At 46.4% G+C, this 17,500-nt stretch overlaps 3 protein-coding genes across 3 annotated transcripts in view; 2 read left to right on the top strand and 1 right to left on the bottom strand.

Moving 5' to 3' along the window:
* Positions 1–3,134: 3,134 nt before the first annotated feature.
* On the top strand, positions 3,135–5,044 carry LOC308174904 (thy-1 membrane glycoprotein; the record flags this gene model as incomplete). The annotated part of the gene is made up of 4 exons (XM_080550016.1): positions 3,135–3,139; positions 3,807–3,853; positions 4,269–4,595; positions 4,932–5,044. The coding sequence occupies 4 exons, from the start codon at positions 3,135–3,137 to the stop codon at positions 5,042–5,044; spliced, it is 492 nt and encodes a 163-aa protein (XP_080406142.1).
* Positions 5,045–5,914: 870 nt separating this feature from the next.
* Positions 5,915–10,682, top strand: bud13 (BUD13 homolog; the record flags this gene model as incomplete). Its single annotated transcript, XM_080549604.1, has 10 exons — positions 5,915–6,060; positions 6,228–6,315; positions 6,821–6,905; positions 7,129–7,401; positions 7,921–8,231; positions 8,613–8,718; positions 9,097–9,235; positions 9,547–9,737; positions 9,910–9,991; positions 10,374–10,682. 10 exons carry the CDS (start codon positions 5,915–5,917, stop codon positions 10,465–10,467), a joined length of 1,515 nt encoding a protein of 504 aa, XP_080405730.1. The 3' UTR covers positions 10,468–10,682.
* A 5,096-nt stretch (positions 10,683–15,778) lies between these two features.
* c1qb (complement component 1, q subcomponent, B chain) overlaps positions 15,779–17,500 on the bottom strand; it is a 2,324-nt gene continuing 602 nt past the window's right edge. The window contains exons 2-3 of the mRNA XM_080549769.1: positions 16,917–17,097; positions 15,779–16,591 (exon numbers count right to left, since the gene is read on the bottom strand). Coding sequence (XP_080405895.1) covers positions 16,050–16,591; positions 16,917–17,097 — 723 coding nt within the window. The 3' untranslated portion in view covers positions 15,779–16,049. The remainder of the gene's footprint in view (positions 16,592–16,916; positions 17,098–17,500) is intronic.

Genomic DNA, 17,500 nt, shown 5'->3' with positions numbered 1-17,500 from the left:
CTGTGGTAAACTTGAGGGTGCAGCAAACATGTCCCTAATGTTTACACATTTGGCAGCATCTGCCTCGAGTTTCTTCTTGTTTTTCTCCCTAACTTTTTCCCAGCCTGCCTTCCGTTTTAGTGTGCTTTTGCGCTCCATCTCTCTCAGTATCTATCTAGTAACTATCCAGGCTAACTAAATTTATTTTGCCGGCCGGCTCGGCCCAAAACTACAGCGAAACTGAGACGGAGGTCTGGTGCTGCGTGCGTGCGTGACCCCTGACCCCCCCCCCCCTTCTCTCTGTTGATTGGGCCAGCCCAGTGTCTGTATCGAAAAGTGGCCAATGGGCCGCTGTCCCAGATTTATGGGCCGTTCAATGGTAGCTTTCGATTTATGGGCCGTTCTATGGTAGCTTTCGGCCGGTCGGCTCGGCCCAAAACTACCGCGGCCCACCGGGCAAATGCCCGGTATGCCAGATGGCCAGTCCAGCCCTGATTGCAGCCAATATGAGGTCTCTGCAGGGCAAGAGAACGAACAGCGGCCTCAGACCAGCAGGTTTAGACCATGCAGTCTAAATTCCTCAGTGGCCTAGACTCACTGCGTGAGCTTAGAATGATAAGGTTCTATCTCCGTTTAGGGTAGTTCAGAGATATTGAGCATCAAGGTTTTTACATTCCACTATGTTTTGTGAGATGGAACCTTTGTAATTTATGAATTACTAACTCAAAAATGTCAACATTTTAAAAATAACCACACAGGCATTAATAAACACCTAATGGATCAGATTATGTAAAAAAACTCAATTTTGACAAAAATGGAGATAGAACCTTATAATTCTAAGCTCACGACTTGCTGGTCTGAAACCTCTGTTCTCTGGCTCGGCAGAGACAGCTTCATGTGAGGTAACACTCTGGCCCAGCAGGGGGGCACATATCAGACACCCCATGAAAACATTTGTCTTTTTCAACATTATTTCATATGTACATTTGATCTTCATTTGAACAATATTGCGAGATGGACCACATCAGTGTGGTCTAACTGATAATTCATACTCTCAAAAGCAGGTTGGCAATCAAGAATCACATTCTCATTTACCATGCCGACCTCTCCACGTCCAAACATGGCACACATTACACATAGAACCACCACATAAAACACATAGCACCATGGGACAACACATTGAGTGAATCCACTCACTAGCTCAAATAAACAGGCTACTTCCTTCATCCATGCCCGTTTAAGTGGGTTAACATAATAAGGATGCTGTCTCCACACTAGCATCTAACTTCTCACTGAAGTAAAAGCGATCTAACAAATTCACATGGCTCACACAAGTACTTCGCCATCTCTCGAACGTACTAATAACATCATTTATTGTATCAGAGGGTGCTTGAGGAAATTGTGAGACCATCTGTCCAAAAATGTAAGCTGAAACGGATGTGGACCATGCAACATGACAATGACCCAAAACATTCCAGTAAAGTTCTGGAATGGCCAATGTGAAAGCCTGGATCTTATCTCCTATTGAGATGCTGTGGGGGTGATTTGGTTTGGGTAAAACTTGCGGTGTCTTTTCCCATCGATGTCAGAGACTGGTAGACAGTTAGAGGAAACGTCCAATTGAGGTTATTTCAGACAAAGGTTGCAATACCAGCTATTAGGGCATAGGGTGTCCTAATTTAGTAGGAATTGGCATCTTTGTTAATTTTTTGTTAAAGTGATAACAAAGTTACATTTTCATTGTTTTTTGGTTCAATGACATCACCTTTATTTATTGATATTGTTTGACAGAAGGTTTATTTCTTAAAATAGAACTACATATTTCATGGGGGTGTCCTAATTTCTTCACACAACTGTAAATGAAGTTGAGAGATGAGATGAGATGAGATAACGTTTATTGCCATTTATGCATACACATTAAGCATACACATATAGGAATTTGATTTGGCGTTACAGTAAGAGCATTTCTAAATGCAATGCAAACAAAACAACACAGGACAGACAGCAGTGCAGACAGAACACAACAAACTGTAAAACCATAGCTGCCATGTGCCATGTGTGAACATGGATGTTCCAGTTGCTTTTAAATATTTCACCTTTTTAAGGTCAATATGTCCCAGCATTTCATTTGTCATTATGATCATAAATATGTAAATAAGGCACTCTACAATTTGTGGTACAATTTTCAGAATGCTGATCCTACCAATCTCTATGCTGAAAAACAAGGAGAAAAGGAAATAGCAGAAGAGTAGGATAATTGAATGAGAGAGAGAGAGAGAGACAGAGAGAGAGAGAGGGAGAGAGAGACAGAGAGAGAGAGAGAGACAGAGAGAGAGAGAGGGAGAGAGAGACAGAGAGAGGGAGAGAGAGAGAGAGAGAGAGAGAGAGAGAGAGAGACATGTTTGGTAAAGACAGGCAGAAAGGAGAGGAGAGGACAGGAAATGGGAGGAAATGAGAGAGGTTATAATGTGCTGCTAATGTATCTGCTGATGATAATCTACAGTATGTGTGCTGGGGCACGCTCAGACTCCTGGCTGGCTGGCTGCTTTTCTGGCAGAGTCACTGCAGAGGAGAAAGACGAATCAGCTCTCTCTAGCCCCCCTCCCAGCCCCCCCCCTCTCTCTCTCCTCCCCTCTCTCTCCATCCTCTTCCCTGAGCAGACCGACCGCCTGTACTGTACTGTTAGTTCTGCAGTGTCACACCACTTCAGCATCAGTTATCAACAGCCCAGCCACGGCTACAGCCCCACTAACAAGACAGTCAGGACAGGACAGAACAGCCCTGAGCAGAGAGGTAAGACGTCCGGAGGATAGGAAGCATGGACGCTGTGTCCTCTGTCTGCTGACAGCCTGCAGCTCTCTGGGACAGGAACAGAGGACAGGGGAATATGCTTAACGACAATGCTAGAGTGGAAAAGGAACGCTAGGAAATGCTAGTAAGCTAATACAGACATACACAGTACAGTTGTATGTTATAGAGCTAAAGCAGAAGCAGGAGAGAGTCTAGCCCACTGAGCTAAAGCAATTATGGGTTAGGAGATAGAGGAGAGGGGAGGATCCGGATATCGGAGGAGAGAAGGAGAGGGAAGAGGAGAGATAGATGCTAGTAGCTGCCTGACCTGACTGCCATGTATTCTGAGGTTATAAGTTATGGCAATGCCGTGAGATGGTTCTCTCTCTCTCTCTCTCTCTCTCTCTCTCTCTCTCTCTCTCTCTCTCTCTCTCTCTCTCTCTCTCTCTCTCTCTCTCTCTCTTTCTAAAGTAATAGTAATAAATAATGTATGTCCATGTCTGCTGTTTTGATTGACTCTTTGTGACACCTATGACAGCTTGTTTACTTGTCAGACACTGGGGAGGTGGCACACACACACACACACACACACACTCCACACGCACACACACACACACACACGCACACACACACACACACCCACACACACACACACACACACACACACACACACACACACACACACACACACACACACACTCACACACACACATACACACATATCTCCCAGGTTGTGCTGAATGTAGTACAATGTCAATGTGACCCCACTGGGCTGTCATTGGTTGAGGAGAGAAAGAGAGAAAGAAAGAGAGACAGAGAGAGAGAGAAAGAGAGAGAGAGAGAGAGACAGAGAGAGAGTTAGATCTTTAGCGATGAAATACAAGCCCATTACTTGTGTCCATCATAATGAGATGAGTTTATAAATATTTAAATGTTTGTTACATACTTATTTTCTCTCTCTCTCCATCCATCTCTCTTTCTCTCTTGATCTCTCTCCACCCCCCACTCTCTGCCCACCCCTCACCCCTCACCCCCAGCTCCATCATGATCCAGTCCCTGTTCATCTGTGGTGTACTCATTGGAGGTGAAAGCTTTCTCCTTATTAACACAAAGAGTTGTCTATTGATTCATTTTAAGTCTCTCAGTCTTTTTTTAAATGATAAAACCTCCTTAATTTACATGAATCCTCTTTTTAACTGTTTCTAATATTGACATACTTTTTGCACATTTGATTGCAAGTATTGCACATATTTTCTGTGTGAAAAGCATTTATTTCAGATTATTATTCATAACACCATCACCCCAGCTTTTTATTTTTCTTGTAATAATTTTTCTTCTTATTTTTTTTTTATGTTGACTTGTTGTATTATTGTTCTTATTGATGAACAAAAAGAAAATTGCAAAAAACATAACACCAACATAACACCATCACCCCATGCTTTTCACTGGACTCTGCCTCAGCGGTGTCGGTGACTCTGACTCTCTCTGCTGTGCTCCAGTGTTGCTGGTCCCAGTTAGGTGTGAGGTGATGTCGGTGTGTGAGGAGGAGGATGGCGATCTGAGAGTGGACTGTCGGATTGAGCCCAAACCCCACCAGTTCAACAGCTATGAGTTCTCTATGTCCACCGGGCCCAAAGAGACCGTCATCAACACCAATGTGTCAGGTTCTGCTGCGGAACCGCAGTTCAAGGACCGCAGCTACGTAGAGGAGCTGGAACCACACGGATACCGCCTTGTCCTCAGTGGTTTCACACACACACTCACACACAACAACACCTTCATGTGCAAAATGTGGAGGAAAGTCGCCTCCGTCCACATAGAGAAAGGTGTGTGTAAATGCGTATGTGAGTGGTGGGGGGAGTATAGCTGAGTGTGTGTGTGTGTGTGTGTGTGTGTGTGTGTGTGTGTATGTGTGTGTGTGTGTGTGTGTGTGTGTGTGAGTGTGAGAGTGTGTGGTGGGGAGAGTATAGCTGAGTGTGTGTGTGTGTGTGTGTGTGTGTGTGTGTGTGTGTGTGTGAGTGAGTGCGCACACACTTGTGTGTGTGTGTGTGTGTGTTTGTGTACCCACCCTCTAACCCTGCTGTATATACAGTATATATATATATATATACAGTATATACGCATATATATATATATAACCTTGTTGTTATGTCTCTCTACAGATCAGTTGCTCCAGTGTTCAGCCGTCAGTGTGTTTGTACAGAGCTGCTCCTGGACGCTCTGTTTACTGCTCTCCCTCTGTCACCAACACATCCTGGGTCTAGCTTCTCACTGACACACTCACACACACACACACACACACACACACGCACACACACACACACACACACACACACACACACACTAACACACATATTGCATAACATAACACACTGCTCGTCTTGCACGATTGAAAGCTTTAGTACCAGTTATAGGCTACTGTTATATGCTACTACTGTATATCCCACACCCCAGCTATAACACACAAACCACACACTATTATCAGAAGAAATCACACAGGCAGTGAACACGCACACACTGTAAACATGATGTAGCTGTGATACTGGAAGAGGGGAGGGGAGAGGAGGGCCAAGGAGGGTCAATGTATATCCTACAATGTATCCCATGTGTGTGGACATGGACGACAATGGCTATTAACAAAACATTATATTATTATTAAGATGCTTAACTGATTGACATCCATTGTTATGATAATTATCAATGCGGTGTATATTGAGTGTATATTTAATAAAGCTGTTCTCATCAACAAACTGTCTGCTTCCCTCACTAGTTGGATTGCTGTACTGTAATAGTCTTCATTAGGTTCAGAGATAGGAAATGTTAGGATATTTATAGCATAGCATAGAGTACAGCACAGCGTTTTATTTGTATAGTATAGTAGTGGATAGTGTATATCTATATATAGCCTTTATTTATGTAAACCAGCTCTTTTCCCATCTTGTTTTTAGTAATTCTTTTTTTTTCCTAGCACCAGGGGAGCCCCCCCTCCTAAATTTCGTTGTATGGTACCTGTACTGTATTAATGACAATAAAGACCATTCATTCATTCATTCATTCATTCACCATAGAAACTCTGCATTCGGTCACGCTCTACGTGCTGTTTGTCCCTCCGTGCGCTCCGTACTATTATGCCATTCAAACCGTGATGGCTGCCTCCACAAGCGACAGCAAAGGCGCAGCTCTTTCCAAAGCGGAGTATCTGAAACGGTATCTGTCCGCTGAGGGAGATGGCAGCAAGCAGTCTAAGGAGGGGAAGGCTAAAAAGAGACGAGTTAAAGTCACAGGCAAAGGGTGAGTCTGGGCTAAAGGACTGGAGGAATAGGTGTCAGTCAGCCTAGTTAGCATAGCCTACTACACACACGCAACAACACGCTCCTTAGCTTGTCTTAAACTATTTGCGTAGTGTTTTAGTAAGCTCATTGTAGTTTCTCTCTACTTCTTCTATCCACACTAATAAGGATGAAAATAGTGGATGACGACGTCGACTGGAAGACAACGTACGATGAAGAGAAGGAGGATGAAGAGGAAGAAGAGGAAGCTCCAGTGGTGAGTTCAAAGGTCAAATGTTTGTTGTTTACAGTAAGACACGAGTGCCCTGTCTTGTCATAGCTAACGTGGGTACGTGGGTGTGTCTGTGTGTGTGTGTCTGTCTGTGTGTGTGTCTGTGTGTGTGTGTGTCTGTCTGTGTCTGTCTGTGTCTGTGTCTGTGTGTGTGTGTGTGTGTCTGTGTGTCTGTGTCTGTCTGTGTCTGTCTGTGTCTGTCTGTGTCTGTCTGTGTCTGTCTGTGTCTGTGTGTGTCTGTGTCTGTGTCTGTGTGTGTGTGTGTCTGTGTCTGTGTGTGTCTGTGTCTGTGTGTGTGTGTGTGTGTCTGTGTCTCTGTGTGTCTGTCTGTGTCTGTGTGTGTCTGTGTCTCTCTGTGTGTGTGTGTGTGTGTGTGTGTGTGTCTGTCTGTGTCTCTGTGTCTCTGTGTGTGTGTGTGTGTGTGTGTGTGTGTGTGTGTGTGTCTGTGTCTGTGTCTGTGTCTGTGTGTGTGTGTGTGTGTGTCTCATAGATTGCAGAGATGGTAGATGAGCGGCCGGAGGGGGTGAAGCAGCTTGAGGCCTTCAGGTCCAGTACCAAGTGGAGAGTGATGGGAGGTGAGAGCCTTTAGTGTGTTTAACACTCAGACTGTTGTGGGTAAATGCTGAGCTCCTTGACTATCTACTTTCTTCCAAATTGAAAGAGCGGTTCAGCTCAGTGTGCCTTCGTCAATGGTTCACATTTGTTTGTCTCTTTGTGTATGGTTCTGGTTGGTTGTGGATTGTGTGTGTGAATGTGTGTGGTAACAGCCAACGTATCCTTGTCTCTTGTCTTCTTTAGCTGATGATGAAGAGGAAGTCTCGGAGGAAGATGGAGAGATAGTCCATGATTCGCCAATCAGAAACGCTCGCCACGATTCGCCGGAGCCTCTAGCAGCAGGAAAAATGCGCCAAGATTCACCGGACGCCTCTCCCCCCAGGAGAGTTCGCCACGACTCTCCGGCCGCTTCTCCCAGTCGACTACAGCCTGGTGCTGGGAGCAGACGCCATGACTCCACCTCGCCCCCACGCAACCCTAAACACTCAGGCAGGACCCAGAAGACCCACAGCAGAGGTGAGCACCATGCAGGCTTCTGGGACCTCTGAGCCCCTCGCAATCTAGTCTGTCCGCTCTTAGCTGCCCCACTGTGTTATAGACTGAATGTGTACGAGATTCACAGTGTTTACTGTCACCAACACATCTTGGGTCTAGCTTCTCACTGACACACTCACAAACACACACACACACACACACACACACACACACACATATATTGCATAACATAACACACTGATCGTCTTGCACGATTGAAAGCTTTAGTACCAGTTATAGGCTACTGTTATATGCTACTGTATATCCTACACCCCAGCTATAACACACAACCACACACACACTATTAGCAGAAGATAGCAGAAGAAATCACACAGGCAGTGAACACGCACACAATGTAAACATGATGTAACTGTGATACTTGAAGAGGGGAGGGGAGAGGAGGGCCAAGGAGGGTCAATGTATCCTACAATGTGTTTCCTACAATTCAGTGTTTACTGAATATCCTGTTGGTCAATACTATTTTTATTTTTATTTTTCTAGATTCGTCCCCGTCCAGGAGAAAACCCAACTCGTCAACTGCGGGTCGTACAGGCAAGCGCTCCCCAGACACTGACCAATCACCACCCAGGAGGCGTGCTCAGAACAGACGGGGCTCAGACTCTGATCAGTCACCGCCTCGGAAAAGGGCCCAGCAGGGAGGGGCCTCCGATTCTGACCAGTCGCCACCCCGAAGAAAGCCGAAGGTGGGGCAGGACTCTGATTCTGACCAATCACCACCCAGGAGGCGACCACAGGGGGGCAGGGACCCAGATGCTGACCTCTCTCCACCGCGCAGACTTGAACTATCACAGGTGGGTGTATGGAGCTGGAGGAGCAGGCCACACATTCTGAATAATAGGGCTGGGTATTGGCAAGGACCTCCTGATCTGATATGTACCACGATACATGGGTCACAAAGCGATACCATTGTGATGCAATACATATTGCGATACATTACTGAAAATGTAACCTATTGTGTAGTGTGTACCACCTGGGTTGTTTCAAATTTATGTAAACAATACGTAATGTACAATAAAATGTGGATAGTAATATGTGGCTTTTCTTCCATAATTTCTGTGGAAATCTTTTGTTTTTAGTTTTGTTGTTAAAAGCCGATGCCAGATTGAACAAAGTGTGATGTTTGTGTGTGTGTGTGTGTGTGTGTGTGTCTGTGTGTCTGTGTGTGTCCTCAGCCTGGGATGCTCTCCGGAGGAGCGGCGGGTCTGGTCTCCGTCGAGGTTCTAAGGAGAGAACACGAAGAGAACCGACGCAGAGAGAAAATCAACCAGCCACTGGAAGGTCATTTACATTACATTTTTGGGCATTTAGCAGACGCCTGTATCATAGTCTGTATCATAGTCTGAGGTCTGACTCAACCAGCTTAGCTTGTCAACTCAGATACTCTCACACTAGAACTAACACACCCAGCTTACTCTGCTATACGCTGTCTACACAACTCAGCCTGTGTCACCACCGGACACACTCACCGTCACTGTGTAGATCAGTTGCACTTCAGTATGTATCGCTCCAATAGACTGAATGTATCCACCTCTAATACACTCTCACTCAGTCCTGTCAGTCATGATTGGTCCAGATTAGTATTGTAACTCGTAGTCATGGCTCGTCTGGCTGAGGTGTGTCTCAACAGCGATGTGTCTACCCCCCCTGTCCCACCAGACGCGTCTCGTAACGCCCAGACGGTGTTCAGGGACAAAAGCGGGAAGCTGAGGGACCTGGAGACGGAGAGAGAGGAGCAGAAGAGGAAGGCTGGGGAGAAGGCGGAGAAGGACCAGAAATACGCCAATTGGGGAAAAGGGTGAGGGAGCCTTCTGCTGCCGGTATCTGTATGTGTGTGTTCACTTGATATGTGTGTCATTGTAGGCTTCCACAGGGCCAGACGTAATAGTGTGTGTGTGTGTGTGTGTGTGTGTGTGTGTGTGTGTGTGTGTGTGTGTGTGTGTGTGTGTGTGTGTCTGTGTCTGTGTCTGTGTGTCTGTGTGTCTGTGTCTGTGTCTGTGTCTGTGTCTGTGTCTGTGTCTGTGTCTGTGTGTGTGTGTGTGTGTGTGTGTGTGCGTGTGCGTGTGCGTGTGCGTGTGCGTGTGCGTGTGTGTGTGTGTGTGTGTGTAGGGTTGTGCAGGGCCAAATGCAGCAGCAGAACGTCACAGATGCGTTGCGTGAGACTGAGAAGCCTCTGGCACGTCACCGTGACGACGAGGACCTCGACCGCATGCTCCGAGAGAAGCTGAGGGACGGTGACCCCATGGCAGCTATGCTCCGGCGCAAGAAGGAACGTGACGCCAAGCTACGAGGGGTCAAAGGTCAGTCACACGCAGCACTTCCTGCTTCGTTTGCCTCAGCAAAGTCAATAAAAATGTACAAATACTTTTAACAAATATATGTATAATAATAATAATAATAAAAACTGGTTATTTGATGGTTGTGGACGAGCAGTAAAGGATGTTGCAGTAAAGGATATTGTCGTTTTTACAGAGAAACCTCGCTATAAAGGCCCGCCACCGCCCCCAAATCGTTTCAACATTCATCCAGGCTACCGCTGGGACGGATGCGACAGGTCAGTACCAGCTGTGTGTGTATGGGTGCAGATGTGGCGGCTGTGGCTCAGGAGGTAGAGCCGGCGTCTAATGATCGCAAGGTCAGCGGTTCGATCCCCGGCTGGCCACATGTCGAGGTGTCCTTGGGCAAGACACTGAACCCCAAATTGCTCCCAATGAGCGGGCCGGCGCCTTGCACGGTAGCTTGCCGCCATTGCTGTGTGAATGGGTGAATGAGAGGCCGTTGTAAAGCGCTTTGGAATAAGGCGCTATATACTGTAAGTCAGTCCATTTACCAGATATATGCTGGTGTAACATTGTTGAAACGTTGACTGTGTGTTTTTAGGGCCTATGTTAGTGTAACATGTAATAACTCTGTCTGTCTGTCTGTCTGTGTTTCAGGTCTAATGGGTTTGAGCAGAAGCGCTACACCAGAATTTCGGATAGGAAGGCGGTGGATGAGATGGCTTACAAATGGAGTGTCGAGGACATGTAGATGGAAAGATCAATGTCCCTGGGTCAAACACGGAGAAATAAACATCATCATTTACCCCCAGAGGCCGACAGAGGAAGAGGAATACAGACAGAGGAAAAGAAACATCTCAACATCTTCAACATCAGATAAAAGACTGCTTAAAGAAACACAGCAAACCAATCTCACCTTTCACACACACACACACACACACACACACCCACACAAACAAACACCGACACTGATGTTTTTGTTTTCCACTGGTTTATTAAATAATCTGGTTTTGTATCTCAGTGTCCTGTTACATTTTGTAAATACATGACGATCTCACAACTTCTGGATGGAAAGAAAGCCTCAGTCGATGAATTCGTTGAGACAGCTGTACGATATTTCAAGTTCTTAATATAGTTACAGTGTGAAGTCAGGAAACCTAATAGGGCTAATAGGGCTAATGGATGATTCCTAGTTTGTGACGCATTACTCCCCAGAAGTAGTCTGTATTCACCAGGGATACACCGGCGAGTTTCCTCATTAGTACCTTAAAGGACGGGGTGTCACTTCATGCAAGTGCTTGGTGTCCAGGGCAGCCTGCTCAGCTCTCTGTCTGGTGGGAGGGGGGGAGGCGTGAGGGTCTGTCGATGTCTGTGACACACCAACCAAGGTAGGTCTCCATCTGGACCGTCCTGAACTCGGCCCTGTAGACACACACACACGCACGCATACTTAGGAAGACGGACATCCTTTTCATTTCAGGTGATTGTAAAACGTCTGTTATCTGTTATTTTGGTTCCAGCCTCCCATCTGTATATATGTTACGGTACATGTGGGAAAACTAGGGTCAGGGTTAGGTATATCGTATTCCCACATGTACCGTAACATATACATGCCATCGCTGGTGTTCTTCCCAAGTACACACACAGACCCATGTGACTTGCCTGAGGGCGGGGTTGACGGCCATGTTGTCAGGCTGGGGGATAGCGGGGCGCCTCCTCCTGGTGGGAAGGGGGGGAGGAGGGAAGTCCTGCTGGTACTGAGACAGCACCTCCATTCCCTCTCTTCCTCCGCTCTTTGCCCCTGTCTCTGTTCTTCTTATCCCTCCTCCTCCTTCTTCTTCCCCTCTGCTTCCTCCCCTCTCGTCCTCCCCTGGTTCCGTCTCTCTCTCTCGCAGCCTCCGTCTCCTGGCTTGCGGTGGTCCTTCCAGAGGAAGCGGGGGGTAGGAATCACGCTGGGTGGTCAGGAAACTGCGGCCCCCTGAGAAAGGGATGGTTACCATGGTTACTTTAACCCGTATCAGTAGTCGTCGCCGTGGTTACAGCGGTTTACTGTCTGTTTGTGTAATCTCAACTGAGAGCTGAGGGTCTAATGCTATTATCTAATGATATGGATGAAGTGGAGGCTGGCCAATCAGTGTTACCCTCCAGGGATAGGTTACTCTGCTGGCCCTGGCCTCTCGCTGACTGTGGCCCTGGTCTCGGGCAAAACGCTCTTTGGGATGTCGTCTCCATCTTAACAGGAGTGTCTGGGTAGAGGAGCAAGCCTGGGGAGCGGGGGGGGGGGGCAGAGAGGGAGTCGAGCAAAAAAAGAGTCGAAGGAGCAGAAAGAAGAGAGTAGCCGTCATAATATATACAGTATGTTAGCTGACTTTATCCAAAAAGCAACCTGCATTGCAGTGAGTGCATACATTTGTCTGTATATATGGTCCCAGCTGGAATTGAACCCACAACCTAAGAGTTGTTAGCGCCTTGCTCTAACAACTGAGCCAGAGGACCATTTAACTGCATCTGTTCACAAAGTGTTATGAACATGATCGCTTTGATCTCTCGCACACACATGCACACACACACACACACACACTCTTACCTGCAACTGTAGGTAGCTCTCCTCTACAGAGCCGAGAGTGTGAGAGCTGGAGGTTGTGGTGCTGACAGGGATGTGATGAGCTGGTGTTTGGGATGATCAGGGAGCGCAGCAGATCTGGGCTCTGCTGCTGATGGTCGGACATCTCTACCACTGCACATGTACAGAACGGACAGCTACTACAGATACACACACAGCTGCTACTACTACAGATACACACACAGCTGCTACTACTACAGATACACACACAGCTACTACTACAGCTACACACACAGCTGCTACTACAGCTACACACACAGCTGCTACTACAGATACACACACAGCTGCTACTACTACAGATACACACAGCTACTACTACAGCTACACACACAGCTGCTACTACAGCTACACACACAGCTGCTACTACAGCTACACACACAGCTGCTACTACAGCCACACACACAGCTGCTACTACAGCTACACACACAGCTGCTACTACAGCTACACACACAGCTGCTACTACAGCTACACACACAGCTGCTACTACAGCTACACACACAGCTGCTACTACAGCTACACACACAGCTGCTACTACAGCTACACACACAGCTGCTACTACAGATACACACAGCTGCTACTACAGCTACACACACAGCTGCTACTACAGATACACACACAGCTGCTACTACAGCTACACACACAGCTGCTACTACAGATACACACACAGCTGCTACTACAGATACACACACAGCTGCTACTACAGATACACACACAGCTGCTACTACAGATACACACACAGCTGCTACTACAGATACACACACAGCTGCTACTACAGATACACACACAGCTGCTACTACTCCAGCTACACACACAGCTGCTACTACAGCTACACACACAGCTGCTACTACAGATACACACACAGCTGCTACTACTACAGATACACACACAGCTGCTACTACAGCTACACACACAGCTGCTACTACAGCCACACACAGCTGCTACTACAGCTACACACACAGCTGCTACTACAGCTACACACACAGCTGCTACTACAGCTACGCACACAGCTGCTACTACAGCTACACACACAGCTGCTACTACAGCTACACACACAGCTGCTACTACAGATACACACACAGCTGCTACTACAGATACACACACAGCTGCTACTACAGATACACACACAGCTGCTACTACAGATACACACAGCTGCTACTACAGCTACACACACAGCAGGGATTGTAGGATGGCTAGGTGATGAAAGAACACAGTTGATTAGCTTCATCATATGACAGTATGGGCTGGGAACTTCAGTCACAGTTGCAGTGTAGTATGAAGTACAGACCACAGTGGTCATTTTTATTAACGTTAACATTTTATTAACGTTTAATTAACGTTAACATTTTATTAACATTTTATAAATGTTTATTAACATTAACATTTTATTAACGTTTATGCATTTGCAACCACAATGGCTAGCTGTAAAATAAAATAAAAACATTCACTTTAACATTATGTATTAGATAATACTGCGAATTAAAATAGATGTGTAATCACAGATTCAAACACTCAACTGAAGTCAACTTGCTCACCTCACACTGGGAGAATGTAAAAAAGAAATATTAGAAAATCCTCAGAACTGTATTTCCAAGAACCATTTACATGCCTCTCTGTGGTGGTTAATGATTTGTTCTGTAACTGTGTGTGTGTGTGTGTGTGTGTGTGCGTGTGCGCGTGCGTATGTGTGTGTGTGTGTGTGTGTGTGTGTGTGTGTGTGTGTGTGTGTGTGTGTGTGTGTGCTGTATGCTGAGTCCCTGTAGGTCTGTTTACCCCTGTTGTCATGGTGTTCCATTCTTCAACAGTAAGGGACAGGATTTGACTGAGTTCCTAAGGAACAATGTAGCAGTTAGATGTCGTACATAGAGCTGGAATTGACATCGGTTGCCAGGGACTGATGGGGTGTGTGTAGTGGAGAGCTATGATTAGTGGGAGGATATTAATAATAATAACTTTATGTGTATAGCACCTTTCATACAGAGTAGACTATGCAGCTCAAAGTGCTTTGACAGTTCAACACAACCATATCCCAATAATGAATAGAACAACTTTAATAAAAAATTATAATAAAATTAAAAAAAGATCCAAAAAGTAAAAAAGAGTACAACAAAAAAGTACTGGTAATTGTATGCCAGGTTAAAAAGATTTCCTCCACCCTGGTCAAAAAGGCGCAGCAGCGTCTACACTTCCTGAGGAGACTGAAAAAAGCCCAGCTGTCTTCCTGGATTCTGGTAAATGTCTACCGGTGCACCATCGAGAGCATTCTGGTGACTGCATAACAGACTGGTATGGCAGCTGCTCTGTCTGGAAGGCCCTGGCTGCAACAGGTGGTCAAAACCAGCCAGTACATCTCCGGTGCCCAACTCCTTTCCATCGAGGGCCTCCAGGAAACGTGGTGTCTGCGGAGGGCGCGAGGCATCATTGAAGACACCTCTCACCCCGGCCACGGACTGTTCGCCCTCCTCCCACACGGGAGGCGGTACAGGAGTCTAGGCTCCCGACGGCTACCAGCAGGCTTGCCAACAGCTTCTTCCCTGCAGCTGTCAAGCTGCTGAACCCCCCCCATACCTCTACCCCCCACACCCAGCCCCCTCCACCCCCCAACAGGAGGAACATTGGACACACACCGCTATACCACTGAGGACTTGAACTTCGCTTTTGCACCACTGCTGTTTTGCACTCTGTACATATACATTAACTGTGTATATTGTATTGATATCCGTTGCCCTTGTTCTGTCCATATCATACTGCACATGTCTTAACTGTAGATATCGTTGTGCTTGTCTGTACATATCACACTGTACATTTATCTTATAATATTCTTATTCTTATAATATTATCTAATATTCATATTCATTGCACGTATACTGACTTTATATTCATTACTTATACTTACTGTAATACTGTATACTGTCCCACCATGCACTGTCCATACATTTATGGCTTTTGCACTCTGCACTATTTGCATCTGGTTAGATGCCGAACTGCGTTTCGTTGTCTTGTACTCTGTCAATGACAATAAGGTTGAATCTAATCCAATCTAAATTATTACAATAATCAAGTCTGCTTGATATGAAAGCATGAACTAGCTTCTCAGCATCCTGCTGGGTTAACAAACAATGTACCGTGGCTATCTTACTCAGGTGAAAGAATGCTGTCTTGGTCACCCTATTTATGTGGGGTTTGAAACTCAGGTTAATGGGGATTGGATGTGGCATCTATCTGATACAAATTCTTTATCTGAATGGATCCATATGAAACATGTATGATCTTTGTGTGAGCTCCTTGGTAACAGATACGTGTAACCACACTGAGCAGTCATACAGTATGTCAATAATAATCAATCAACCCAGACACCGAAATTCGAAACTAATCACATTTTATTGATCGATCCATATGAATTTACATAGTGATTCATCAGCTTAATTTTTTTGTTGTTGAATTCTCCACTTCAGATATGAAAGGAAATGCATATATGAATCAGAAAGTAGCAGTAGCATTGATCCAAAATAGAATATACAGTTAGCATTTTAAGTTTCTCTGTGAGGTATAGAGCGATAGAGTTGTGTTATGGTTTCTGCTTCTTTTAAAAAAGCTGTAGCTGGTTTTAGAGTGACTATTATCGGATTTTGATTCATCTTAGTGGCTGGTTACAGGAGGCTAATGCTGGTCTGAACTGGGTGTTTCTGGTCCGGGCCAGGACTAGGCCAGGTCTAGCTAGTGGGGAAGAGCAGGAAGCCTGTGAAGATGTTGTCTTGGCGGCCCTCTTTGGTGATGACACCGTTGTTTTCCGTGGGATGCAGTGAGACCTCCTCCCCCACGTTCAACTCCAGCACCACCGACCCCGAAGTCACCAGGAAGCCCTGTGACGAATCGCAGAACCCCACCTTGGTCTCCGCTCCTTTCTTTAGGTTCAGACACACCAGGTTCTTAGCCGACACGTGATAGGTGAAGAAGTACACGCCCTTGATGGTACACCGGAACACCCCTTCGGCCAGCGGATCGCTGTGCTCCAGGAGTCTCCAGTCGAAGCGCATGGCCGTGTCCGGGGGTGGAGGCTGGTTGGTGTTCCTCTTGTAGGAAAAGCAGGATTTCTGGGTGGTGTTGGTACCGGCGGCACTGCCCGTCTCTCCTGGTGGGCCTGCAGGTCCGCGGGGGCCAAGCTGACCTGGGTCTCCCTGCAGACCTGACCTCCCTGGGGGCCCAGACTGACCGGCCTCTCCCTTCTGCCCCGTGGCACCATGCCCTGCCTCACCTGCACACAGAGGTTAAAGGTTAAAGTGGAGGTTAAGGGTTAAAGTGGAGGGGATCTTGTTGAAGGGCAGATTCATGACCTTCGTATGATCATTACAATAAATCATCTATTGTTGTCTATGGAACCGGTAACAGCAGATCAAGGGTCAGTTTTTGCTTTTTCACCTCCTGAAGTTGAACTGTTTAGTTTAGAGGATGGGGGTGGTTGATCCTATACAAGAGCTTTTACAGGGGAATTCCCATCAACAATGATGACTGAAAGAGTCCTCGTTCATACAGGTGGGATACTTTGTGATATACAGTACTAAGATCTTCCATGGTTGTACCTGGATCTCCCATCTCTCCTTTGGAACCGTCTTTCCCGTCGGCTCCGTGACTCCCAGGGACCCCGGGGTGGCCAGGGTAACCCCTGTAGGAGTTACAGGACGGCTCTGAGGCCACAGTCATGAGGAGGGTCAGGAGGCAGCTGACCACCATGACAGTACCCCACCTCGGCCACCAGGAGGCCTGAGACACACACACACACGCACGCACGCGCGCACACACACACACACACACACACGCACGCGCACACACAGACGCACGCATGCACGCACGCACACACACACACACACACACACACACACACACACACACATACACAGAACCAGGATATCAATGAATATACAATATATCATCTATTTGTGCAAGCACTGGATTCACTGGAGGGGTGGGCAGAATAGAGTAGAACATCGTTATTGTCAACTAGTTTTTTGTCTCATACTGTACCTTTGGCTTTACTCGACGAAAGGACATCAATTGAAAACATGAAATCGCGAGGAATACATTACAATGGATAATGAGCAGAGATTTGTGGATATGATAGAAGATATGATAGAAGATTTTCATATATAATTTATATGACTAAGTG

The sequence above is a fragment of the Nansenia antarctica genome (assembly GCF_963989245.1).
Source record: "Nansenia antarctica genome assembly, chromosome: 20".
Lineage (NCBI taxonomy): Eukaryota > Metazoa > Chordata > Actinopteri > Argentiniformes > Microstomatidae > Nansenia > Nansenia antarctica.
The sequence above is the reverse complement of the archived record's forward strand: the minus strand, read 5'-3'. Positions and strand labels throughout refer to the sequence as shown.